This window comes from Erigeron canadensis, chromosome 4, assembly GCF_010389155.1.
Source record: "Erigeron canadensis isolate Cc75 chromosome 4, C_canadensis_v1, whole genome shotgun sequence".
Lineage (NCBI taxonomy): Eukaryota > Viridiplantae > Streptophyta > Magnoliopsida > Asterales > Asteraceae > Erigeron > Erigeron canadensis.
In genome coordinates, this window is record NC_057764.1 from 42,248,760 (window position 1) to 42,262,050 (window position 13,291).

At 32.5% G+C, this 13,291-nt stretch overlaps 1 protein-coding gene across 1 annotated transcript; it reads left to right on the plus strand.

Annotated features, from left to right (window-relative positions):
• The first annotated feature begins 424 nt into the window (after nt 1–424).
• On the plus strand, nt 425–6,412 carry LOC122597826. The gene is made up of 15 exons (XM_043770400.1): nt 425–659; nt 837–907; nt 1,921–1,958; nt 2,184–2,274; nt 2,633–2,738; nt 2,835–2,905; nt 3,702–3,771; nt 4,158–4,220; nt 4,609–4,680; nt 4,770–4,868; nt 5,101–5,175; nt 5,280–5,396; nt 5,675–5,791; nt 5,880–5,936; nt 6,052–6,412. The coding sequence occupies exons 1-15, from the start codon at nt 477–479 to the stop codon at nt 6,106–6,108; spliced, it is 1,287 nt and encodes a 428-aa protein (XP_043626335.1). The 5' UTR covers nt 425–476; the 3' UTR covers nt 6,109–6,412.
• The last annotated feature ends 6,879 nt before the right edge of the window (nt 6,413–13,291 follow it).

Sequence of the window (13,291 nt, forward strand, 5' to 3'; positions counted from 1 at the left end):
AAAGCTATACAAATGTACAAGTGCCTAATGCATGAAATGTATAAGTTCTCATAGCACATAATAGATTTACCATTTTTTATTTTAACCCCTTAAATTTTATATCTTTTAACTTTTGCCACACATTAAAGTTTTCGTTTTAATTTTCTTGACACTAAATTTTTGGGTTCTCATGGTTTTTATCAAATAGTTTTCATATAGTTACGATTTTACTTTTAAATATTTGGTTTTGACTGTTTTTATCCGTCATTTTATATATATATATATATATAATATTTTTAATATATAATAATTTTATTCACATGTGACCTTCCTAATTGATATGTGTAAAAAAGACTAAAAATTAGATAATTAGTCACTCTTTTTACCATTGACACAAAACTTACAAAATTATATAAAGATTACTTTAAACGGATAAATAAGAAATTCTAAAAGAGCAATCTAAAATGTCACACTAAACAAATATTGCAACAAGGAAGATGTTTACACATTCATACATCTGCAGTAGCAGCAGAAGACCCATGCTTCATTATCACTCCACGTTTTATCCTTCTTCTAACCGTGACGTCATCTTCCTTGGTGGTGTTGGCCATTTTAGCATAATAAGATGTAATAGTAGCAGCAGCAGCTCAGATTCTAATTCTGGAAAAGGTTTTGACAAGGTATATATTATATAATTTATATAATCATTTGATTATAATATAATATTAGGAGTATTTACTAAAGTTGAAAAAAAAAAAAAAAAAAAACTAATCCGTTTTTATTATTAATTTATGGGAAGTGATCCCTACACAACTTTTATTATATGTATGATGATGCAAGTATTTGATATTGTTCAGGCAAGCAAGACCTCAACTGCAAGGGGGAATGGTAAGGATAAGGGTAAGGGTGGTGCACTGCCACGTCAGAGGTAGTCTATATCTCTTCTCTTACATTAATAAAGTAAAATTGTTATGACATCATCTTTTGCTTACATGGCTTCTCAATATTTTATTACATGAATCCTTGATATATACTAATTTTGTTAATGTGATGTCATTTCCCTATTAATAAGGTTTAACTAAATTCATGTTTTTACATGTTACTCTTTTAACCCCATATTTTCAATATCTAAACAAAGTGTTATCGTTGTAGTTTTTTAAACAAAGGGTGTATGAACAAATAATATAGATAGTTATGTATTTCTATTTGTAAAGTTTTCAATTAGATGGGTTTAATTAGCTAGTATATATATTACACCACTACAAATTTTTAGTTTTATTATTATTTTTGCTATTACTTTTTCACTGTATATATTCCGAAATATAGTTAAGACAATCACAAATGTATAGTTAGGATATGGATTGGTAACTTCTCGGATATAAACCTTTGGATCAATGAAGTATCTCGACCCTATAGAATTGCCTTATAGGTGTCACGAAGTCTTGCGGGTTAGCTTACATTCTATACTCTCCTAACAAGTTCAAAACCATAAGGTTCAATCACCAATCACACTAAATGGCCGATCACGCTAAAATAAACAACATGTATACTTAGTGTAGTTTTTTACTAAGTGAACCACATTTTATCCTTTCTAGAATTTACTATACACGTGTAGAGTGAGAAACTAACAAACAAGGATTTGATTAAGTGGTTAACACTCTTGGGTATGGAGACAGAGGTCATGGGTCCGAGCCTTAATCCTTACCCTTGCAAGGCCAGAGAACCTTATCTGCCTTAGGTAGAACCTTTAAGCAGCCTCTTTACCTTAAGTAAGGGTAAGTTTGTCTGAGTCTCAACCTCCCCCATACACCATGGAAGACGGTATCATGAGTTACTTTACTTTATCTTTGCATAGAGCGTGAAATTTTCTATTTGTGCTACAATTATATGGCTGTTATTATGGTTTATGGTGACTGATTGATTGTTTGTTAAAACTCGTAGGAAATCGGTATCCCAACAGCCTGGCTCTATACCTAATCGTAAGCAACTTCATTTTATGACATTTATGAATATCTCAATGTTTATGACCTTTGAAATTAGCACAAAAGTCTGGTTATTGTATTAATTTGGTTTTTTTGGCAAGAATTGTTTTCCTTTCTCCTACTTATGATAGAATGAGGTTCAATAATTTCAAAAGGACTAGATAATCTTTTATAACAAGATTATATATTTCTATGTTTAAACTTTTTTTTTCATTTTTGCAGAGGCACCCGCAACATATTCTAGGGTGGATGGAACATCAAAAAATTTTCCGTCAGATATTCAGTTTGAAGAAAGACTTCAGGCAGTCAAAAGGTATTGTTACATTCTCCATAACTATGGTTAATCATGCTTCTGTTTTGAGGAAAAGTGTTATCTGTAGTATGTTTTTGCAGTGTCATTTGGTTTCACTTTACCTTCATGATATTCCTTTAAAATTTGCCTGATTTGCAAATATTTCATGATATTGAGCAATTTGCGTAAAAGTATAAAGCATCAAGGAATACACCAGAAATGATTAATGCTTGCATAAAATATATTGGATGGTTCTGACTTAAACTACTTACCATTCTAGTATAAGGAATCTGAGTTTTATATGAGTAGTTGACTATATGCAAGTTCATTAACTTTTGTATACCTTAAGCTTCATGCAAGTTTGTTTGTTTTCCCTTAGGTCAGCAATAAACCAGAAAAAAGCCGAAGAAAAGAACTTATATGGAGCAATCGACTATGATGCTCCAGTTGCATCAGAGCCTAGCAAAATAGGACTTGGCACTAAGGTGGCGGCTTATACAATTACCTTTTATTTCCAATACCATGACTGGAGTTCCATTTAGCATATTCAGTTGTTGAAATTCTAACATGGAATGACATAGATTGGAGTAGGAGTTGCTGTCGTTGTTTTTGGCTTGGTATTTGCTCTTGGAGATTTCCTCCCGTCTGGAAGGTATGGTATATTAAATATTCCTTGTTAAGTATACCATGATTCTCCACAAGGCTGTCCTCGAGGGCATGCAAGTGGTGCAACCGCACAATGCCTCCACTTTTTTGGGACCCCCAAATTTAGTAAGAATACCTCATTAGTAATCGTCGAGTCAGTAGTGATTTTTCTTTCTCATTAAAAAGACAAAAACTTAATAAATGATTGATAACCTTTATCAATTTTGACTCACATAAAGACCAACTACTCTGCTAAAGGTGAATAACTTTTATAATGAACACTGTTAGAACCTATTAGGAAGGACCCTTAAAACTATGTCCTTCCAACTAAACTACCAAAACAACTCCAAAAGTTCAACTTTAATGTTAAAACAAACCAAAAGGACCACATTGATTTTCCTAGACCACGTTCTGAAAGTTATAGAACATACGCATGTTAGTTTATATTGAACAAAGCCATCTAAAAGTTTAAAAAGAACCGAGATTTTGGGTAATTTTCATATATGATTATCCTTTTTCTTTTTCGTAGTGTTATGAACAACAAAAGCTTTTTGATTTTTAAGATAGTATCTCAAGTATTGGTAGCATTGCTCTAATTGCAATATAAACGTCTATTTAAACTTGTTTGTAAGGCTTTCATATTTTTGTCTGTGTTTTTAAGGGCTCCATTATATGATATTCATACTTGGCCTTTAAAAATCTACGGACGGTATTGGTTCTCCATGTACTCCATTTCCTTTAGCTTGTATATATTTCTAATTAGGTGCTCTACATTTATCCTCATATAAGATTGTGATTAACAGTGTCAATTCGAATAAAGATGCAAGTATGGTACAGAATGTGCTGTCACCAGAAGAGAAAGAAAAACTTCAGGTGAAGTTCATAATTAGAAGCCGAATAACTTTTTTATATAATTTTTATATGTTCTTTATTGAGATAATTATCTCTTTAAACTATCAATTAGTAGATGTATGAACACCAGGTGCATCAATATCCATTCTGGGTCCCCAAATAGTAAATGTATTTTAGTAAAAACTCAAAAAATTGACTGTCTATTGATCCTCTGGGTAGGTAGAGAGGGAACTTGAATCTTTATAGACCGACTTATGACAAAGGGTTACCATTGGAGAATTAGTTTAGTAATCAGCATGATATAATCATTTTGTTTATGCTAAAGTTATTCCATAACATACAATCAAAAGTTGCTTCATATATAAGTATTGTATGTTTTGAAAGGTTCATTTTTACATTCCTTGCAGACACAAGTACAAGAATATGAGATGACGCTTAGCACCTCCCCAGATGATCCTGTTGCTCGTGAAGTAAGTTGATTCTCGGTTTGTGCCACTTATTAATTTAAATTTATCGGCATTCACATTTGGGTTTTCTTCTTCTATTTTGATAGATTTAGATTCGGTTTTACTTTTCTTTTTTTTTCGTTTTGAAAATTGATATTTGCCTTTAATGTTTAAGACATAACTTTAGTATCTTTTAGATACTTCACCATTCCTGTTGTTTTTGGGGAATCCCAAATGTATTTGACTAGCCCTGTAGGTTTACTGAACTTAGATAACGTGTGTATGTATCGTAGCATATCCGTAAGGTACGCCACATTTCCCAGTTTACGAGTGGTACCAGATAGTAGTTTATTTGTATATCATACCTATTTGTTCTAAAGTTTACTAAAACAGAACACTTCTTCGCCTGTAGGGATTAGCTGTTACATTAACAGAACTGGGAGAGTATACCCGGGCTGCATCCATGCTTGAAGATCTGACCAAGGTTGGTCTTGACATGTCATGTACACGATAAATGTTGATCTTCAATAGATTTATGTACACTTACATATGAATTTATAATTTGGTTATCAGACGAAACCAGACCCTGAGGCTTTCCGTTTACTTGGTGAAGTAAAATATGAAATGAAGGACTATGAAGGTAGTGTTGCTGCCTATAAGAGTTCGGCAAAGGTTAGTTCTCCCTATAGCCAGTTCTATATTGTAGTACGTAAACAAATTGCTCTTTACTTGGTACAAGTTTTTATGTTAGCAAATAAAGTACCAAAGTAGGGTTTTATGCAAAAGATGATGTTGTTTAAGTATGTATTTGTGTCCTATGTGTGTAATCGTATCTGAGAATGCATAAGTGTTTCTCCTGTAACAATAATAATACTGTCAACAGTTGTTGTCCTGTGCCTAACAGATATCACAAAAAATGAACTTCGAAGTTTTGCGTGGTCTCACGAATGCATTGCTTGCTACTAAGAAACCCGATGAGGTAAATCTAGCTTGAAAATTCACCAAAAAAAGCAATGTTGCAATACTATGGGGCAGCTAGTAATGAAGATGGTAATAACTTTCTTTTATTTACCGATTACTCAGGCTGTTAAGCTCCTCCTGGCATCTCGTGATAGTTTGGAAAGAGAAAAGTCAAATCAGGGAAACATTGGAGCTGATGGTAGCCAAATAGATATGCAACCTCAATTGGACCCTATTCAAGTGAGTTGCTCATTTGCATAAGCTATAATACGACAGTTTGAGCCTATATAACTTGCGAACATATATCAAAGTTGTTACCATTAGCTGTACGTTTTATATATTTGTTCCCACATAACCAGCAATTCCATGATACATACCTAGACCCTTATAATAACTATTCCGCCAAGCCAATTAAATGAAGATTGACTTTTGAATACATTTTCTGTTTTCGTGTCTGGTGGAAGTGGTACTTTTTTAATCACAATTAATAACTTTTTTCATATTGTACTATTTCATAGATTGAATTACTTCTTGGGAAAGCATACTCAGACTGGGGACACGTCAGCGATGCTGTGTCTGTATATGACCAACTTATCTCTAGCCACCCGGATGACTTTCGGGGTTACTTAGCAAAGGTTTATACTTTAATACTTTCTTTGTCCAATTAGTTGGCACTTCCGACTTCCAAAACCCATTACCTCTAATAAGTTAAACCTCCTGCAGGGAATTATTCTGAAAGCAAATGGAAAAACTGGAGATGCAGAGAGGATGTTTATACAAGTATCAATCTTCAAATAACCTCCATCTATTGATTATAAAATAGGAAGTTTATAATAATTGAGCACCCTTTCCATGAAGAGTTTTATGACACAAGTGAATGCATTGTTACTTGCAGGCTCGGTTTTTTGCACCAGAGGGAGCCAAGGCAATTGTGGATCGCTACTCGAGATAATACTTTGTAAAATTTGACTTGGATTTGGCTATCCTGATATAATGAGCATGATTCATGTTTGTGAGAGTGCCTATTGTATCCTGGCGAAGGATTGGATATTTTGGCTATGGGAAAGTTTGAGTTGAAGTCTTGTCAACCTAATCAGCCGTAAATAGTTCAAGACAAAGATTTCACTCGGCAATCATCAACTTACAATTTTTGATCGAGTGCAGCTGATAAGCGTGTCAAATGTATAATGTAGAAAGTGGAGTCTCCATGAACAAACAATATAATGGTTGATATATTATTTAAGATATTTTTTACAGTTTTTTTTTGTCAATCACATGTACTCGGCTAGTCGGCTTGTTTTTGACATCAAGAATAAAGTTTCTCACTGAAACATGTTACCACCACTGTCACCATCGAGCGACCATCCAACACGGTTATTGACCTGCATTTAGCGTCTGGATTGACTCACAACGGGGTCGCATTATTGCAATCGAGGATACTAGATTGTCCAATGTAATTTGATACCAACAAACAATACAACATTCAAAAGGTTGGTAAGTTTTGATACCATATAAATACAGTGTACCTATCTGTATATCACCATATATTGGCAGTACACCATCAAATGTATTTTACATTATTATACAGTATAACACTGTAAAACAAATTTGATGATGCATTGCCAAAATTTAGTGGTGTATAGATCATCTCTCATAAATAATTAAGGTTTTCTGATATGTACAAATAGTTAATTCTTACAACGAACTATGGTCAACAATCACAATATGAAAGTAAAACGACATAAAAGGAAAATTTGGAAAAAAAAATGATAACAAAAGGGACATGCATATCATTAGTACACCATAACTATACCCAGGGGCGGTAACACATGGGGGCATAGGAGGCAAATGCCTTTTCAAAATTTAGATTTTGTCATGTATTTTTAAATTTTTCATCGATTTAAAAAAAAAGTTTAAAAGTTTTTGACATTTTGACCCTTTTTATATTTATATTCCACGGATTTTTTTATTTTGCCCCCTTTAAATTTTTTTTCTAGTACCACCTCTGACTATACCACTTCAGTAATAATAACCTCAAATATCATGCCACACGAAACATACACACATACTCAAATAACCAATCAAAAACAAAAAGAAATCAAATGACCACCACAACCCCAATTCCCTTCCGAGGTGGACAAGACGACGTCAGCAATTCCACCCCATAATCATATCAATTCTTGTAACCGTGGACCTTGACGACCATAGGTGGAAGCCTTTCCATCTCATCTACCCCTTCACCATAACGCATGCTCGTAGTGGATAGAAATTTAGGATAAAATAAAAAAGTTATGACATATGAGTTTAAATCTCATCCCAATATTATAAGAGGAAAGGAAATATGAGGCTGTTAGGCATTCAAGTTGGTGAAAAACCCCTCACATACCGTTTTTAAACATAAAAAACATGGGGATCCATACATGTATTAAAAATATTAAAAAATTAGTATGTGAGGGGTTTTTATAATCCAAGTTGGATGTATGACAACCTCATACTCACTTTTCTCATATTATTTGTATAATTTACTTTTTTCATGTATTTTTAGGGCAAATCGGTAGGGATCAATGATAGGATCCATGATAAAAGTTTAGGTATTCACTCTTAAGAAATTAGTAATAAGTTAAACTTTAAAGTTTAAAGGGTATGGATATGAAGATACTAGATTGGTGTCCGCGCAATGTAACGACGATGGGCGGTAGTGGCGGTGTGGTTATTTACGTAATAGTAGTTTCATCCGGAGATGTGATGACTTTTTGCGGTGGGATGTCAAAGGGGGAGGGGGGACGAATTGTGAGTTACGGTTTTTGCTATGTGTTTGGGAGAGATAGAGACTGAATTTTTTAGGGCATTTTAGTTAAAGTCTATAAAATGAAAATAAAAATGTATTAAGATGAATGGTAAATTAGACATATCACGTTCTTAAATTTAAGGGAGAAGGTTTAGTTTCTTTTATAAGGGAATATAGAAGTATAAACTTATTAAATGAAATTAACAAAAATTTCACCTTTTTCCTGTGATTTACTTCCTTTTTGCTTATGTTGGTTTTGTTTTTGCAACAAGGACTAATATATCAGTTAATTTTTAAGAATGACGAGCATGGTACCTGTTTAAGCATATTTCTACACTTAGGTACTAGAGGTTAATCCCGGATCTATAAGGTATATTGGGGGAGATAATGTTGTTGCTACTTTGATTGGTGGTTCCCAATTGGTGACCACAAGATGTGACGCCACAAGCCAAAGTAGGCTAAGAATTGTGTGAGAAAGAGTAGAGAGAAAGAAGAGAGGGAGAGAAGTCCCTTTGGTTGGTTCCTTGGACTTCTATTTATAGAGGTGGAGTTTCTAAGGTTTGACTATTTGGGTCATGGGCTTTACATGTTTGGGCCTAAATCAAGCCCATGACTTAACCCAAGATGAGGTCATGTATAGGTTTGGAGCCTATGTCAGGAGCCTTCATGCCTAAGTCTGGAGGCTATGATCGGAGCCTTAAAAGAGCAACCATGCTCAAGTCTGGAGACTATGTCTGGAGCCTTCATGCATAAATCCGGAGGCTATGTCCGGAGCCTTTAAGGAGCAACCATGTTCAAGTTCGAAGGTTACGTCTGGAGCCTTCATGCATAAATCCGGAGGCTATGTCCGGAGCCTCTAAGGAGTAACCATGTTCAAGTCCGGAGGTTACGTTTGGAGCCTTCATGCATAAATCCGGAGGCTATGTCCGGAGCCTCTAAAGAGCAACCATGCTCAAGTCTGGAGGCTACGTTAGGGTTGGAGCCTGGTAGCCTCCATAGGATAGAAGAGAGATTATTATCCCTAAGCTATTAGGGAAATGGTACATCATCAGTACCCGCACAATGCAACGGCGAGCCGGCAATGATGGTGGTGTGATGGCGGCGACGATGGTGGCGACATTAATTGGTGTAGGTAAAAGTATTTAATTTAAAAGGGGTAAGTTGAGATATTTTATAATATAATAGATTAATGGTGTAATTTAATTAAAAGTTGATGTTGATTTAAGGGTTGATGTTGATTTAATTCATTAAGGTTGTTTCGGTCAATTCGTGTGTCCCATTCTTGTAAACTTTCAACATGGGCTTATAATTTTTATATAATAGTATAGAAGTATAGATAATAATACATTTTTTTGAATAATCCATTTAACAACATGATGGTAATACATAGAACATGTCTAGTAATGAAAACCATATAACATAAAATTAAAGATCATGAGTTTAAATTCCATCTTATTTTAAGTTTTAACTACTAGCCCCTTATTAATTTTTGAATATCATCAATAAAATCTTAATATTCAAAAAAATATAGAAACTCAATTGACAATGTGATAGTGATACATGAAAAAAGATTCATTGTTTTAGAAGAATATGTTATAAGAGCATCTCTAATAGTTTAGGTTTTTTCTAAAAAATTTTTATAAAAAACTTTTCATCAAATAAGAGCTCCAATGGTTACAACTCAAAAAAAGTCTTTTAATTATTTTTTAAATATGAAATAGTGAAGAAAGAAAGTGTCATCTTTTTGTAAAGATTTGAAATTCCTCAAGCTATTGAAAAAAAGTTTTTCACTTCAATGGTAAAAAGCTTTATAAAAAGCTTTACATAAAGCTTTATTGGAGATGCCCTGAAAACAAAAAATATATTTTATTTTATTTTCTTCTCAAAGGAGATTTATGGCTACTGAGACTAAAAAGAGAGGCATGGCTGCAAGTCTGCAACCTCTTGTGTAAACCAATAACCCAACGCCATGTCATAAATATTTCTTAAGAATATGTCTTATTGCTCATCATTGGAACTTGGATAATTATTACTTTACAAGATGATAAAAAAAAATGTTTAATGTAACTTTTACTCACAACTAGAAAATTTTGGACCCCGCGTTGCGGGGTCTCAAATCTTTTGTTGAAACGGTTCGTTATTTTAGTATATATGCTGTGAATTTTCAACAGCTTAATTAGAAATAATTTTGTCATTAATATGTTTGTTTAAAAGTATGCAAGAAACCAAAACGTAACCCGTAGTAAAAACCTGAACGTGATGTGATATGACAAAAATATCAATATATTAATTCAGATATCAAGTGGATGCGATATAGCAAAATGCAAGTAGTGATACGGGGTGTATCACAATAAGGTTGAATGACAAATAAAAGGTGTGAAAAAAACAACAGAAGTAACCCGTAATAAAAAATCCGAAAAGGAAAAACAAAACTAAAAAAGAAAAAGACGTGACAAAATCCGAACAGTATGCAATGTGGCAAAATCCAAACTATAAGAAACGTGCGATGTGTCACTTTATAACCGATGCCACGTGTCAAGTTTTAATAAGCATGGTTACTATTGATAACCATGCCAAAAAAAAACGAAAGAAAAAACTCCAAATGGGATCCGTAATGTCAGAATCTAAATAGTGATGCGGGATATATGATGAACCAATAATAGAGATCATATAAGCAAAAAAAAAAAAAAGGTATCAAAAAACCAAGATAAACCCAAAGATAAATAACCTTAAAGAAAATAGAAATAACAAAGGAAAAATAAAATGTTGAGTAAATCTTTCCAATATATTATTTGGGAACACAAAAGCCAAAAAACTATGATGTACACCAAGAAAAAACCCCAAACGGATCTAAAATGGCAAAATCTAAATAGTGATGTGGGGTATACGATGAACGAATATAAAGAAAACACAAAAGCAAAAAAACTATGTAATAAACCAACAAAAACCGAAAGAAAAATAAACTTAACGGGATCCGATATGGCAAATCCGAAAAAACGCGGGGTATAGGTGGACCAATAGAAAGAAAACACAAAAGCAAAAAAAAACTATGTAGGAAACCAAGAAAAACCGAAAAAAAGTAACCTTAACGGAATCCAATATGGCAAAATCTGGAAAAAAACGCGAGGTACAGGTAGACCAATAAAAACAGAGCCACGTGGCACGTGGCGCTGTTCATAAACTTGAGCCTTAATGATATTGTAATTACACCCGCTAAATAAATAACATCAACAAGGTGAACAAACACTACAATATATACAGATTCCAATCTTTTTTAACTACAACAATAAAGCCCTGTTCGGGTTTACACCATGAATATCTCATATTAGCAAACGATTACAAAATGATAAGGACCATTTCTCCTATCCATTTTGTATGCTTTTATTATCATATAAAGTGTTTGATTTTATTTTTTTAAAAATGTGGATCATTTGTTCGGAATAGGAGATCTAGCTTACGTTGTTTTAATCAGGTCCGTGCTAGAAAATCTCCTCACCCTTAATACCTAGTAGGAAGAGAAACCCAACTCGAGACCTACAACATTTAAAGCTGGTGCTCAACTACTGAGATATAATGAAAAGCACATATAAAGCGTTTAATTAAGTATCATAAAATGAAATTTAAGAAACAACTTAATAAATAACCTTTTGACTATGTAATCATAAATGCATAAGTTCGTTAATGTAAACAAATAAACATAGAAATAATTTATTAACAATAAAATCATAATATTTATGTTCATAGCAAAATTTATAGTTAATATTTTCTTTCACCACCACAACTACAAGGCAATACCGGTACCTGGTGGGTCGGTGGAGCAGACACCATAACCTTAATCGTGTTTTTTCACTGAAATTATTAATTTTATTAATTATTTTAAAATAGAAAATTATTTACGTCTATGCAATCGACGATATATATGAAGCACGAGAAGTCGAGAAATAAAATAATACTACTTCAATGAATAAGAAAAGTGACAAAATCTAAAACACATCATTAGTATTCCTTTTGAGCTAAAATATCTTGTTTCACACAATCCACATTTTCATCAATTAAAATTAAATTAAAATAAAACAAACTCAAACACAATTAAATTGTGTTACTATTCCTGAAAAACAAAAACAAATTCCACACCATTATACTTTCAACTTTTTTAAAAAACAGACTATTTTATTCTTAACTATACAAGTATTTAGGATAAAACCCAAAATTTATGAAAAAACCCTCCCTCTAATCCAATTGCTCACCGTTTATAACATGTGATACATAGCCATTCGGGTGATGTTTAACAAAATTCCTTTACATTTTATATATTTTAAATAATCAAATAATATAGTCAAAACGTAATTCAAAACATTAATAATTTACTTCCATTAAATAAAAAAGGAAAATGATTAATGGTGTGCCTAAAAATATGCCTAAAACCTTAAGAATTTGACATGTGAAATGCACTAATTCTCTTTCCTAATCTTGCCCTCTGATTTTTTCACATGTCATCATCTTACAATTAGGCACAACTTTAGGCATACCAATTAGGTTGATTTATCATTATCCAATAAAAAACCATAAATTAAATGGGTTTTGCCAAACGAAGCCCTAAGGGCTTTCGTTAATTTGCATTAATTAGTTGTACACTTAACATAAAATTCAGGATGTGAGTTTTTAATATTAAAATATACAATTTTTTTATTCATGTTAAGTGAAGCCCTAAAGGCTTTGTTTAACATTTTTCTATTATAAATTGTTAATAGTAGATACTACTAAAGTGTAAATGAATTGAACATTCGATGAGCCGTTTATAAATAGTAACTAATTAAACAAACCTGAACACAACTCTCACTCGTCCATTTATATTCATGAACCTTAGACAATTTGTGCGTGAAATGTCTATTCGTTTATGTTCATGTTTTTTATTAGTATGACATTATTTTTTTCAAACTATTTAAACTCTCTCTAAATATCTGATGTTTCTTGTTTTATATAGTTCATTTGTGATTCATTTACGTTCTTTTGTCACGTGACATATGAATGAAAATTAACATGGTTTATTCTTAGCTATTTGTTCTTGAATCATCTATTAAGTAAAATGATCAAATAGAAACAAGGTCATCTCATATTTGTTCGATTCGTTTATAATAAAACTAACATAGACCTTAAATTTTGGTTAATACATTGTAAATGAAAATAACGCTGCATCTATCTTTTTGTTTATGTGATCAATTCTTTGGACAATGCTTTATTTAAAAATAAAAAATGATATATCCCCTCTTAATGAATCGATCTTAAAATTTTCATGAACTATTAGATGATAACATTTGACATTTGAAAATTTTTTTTTATGGAATTT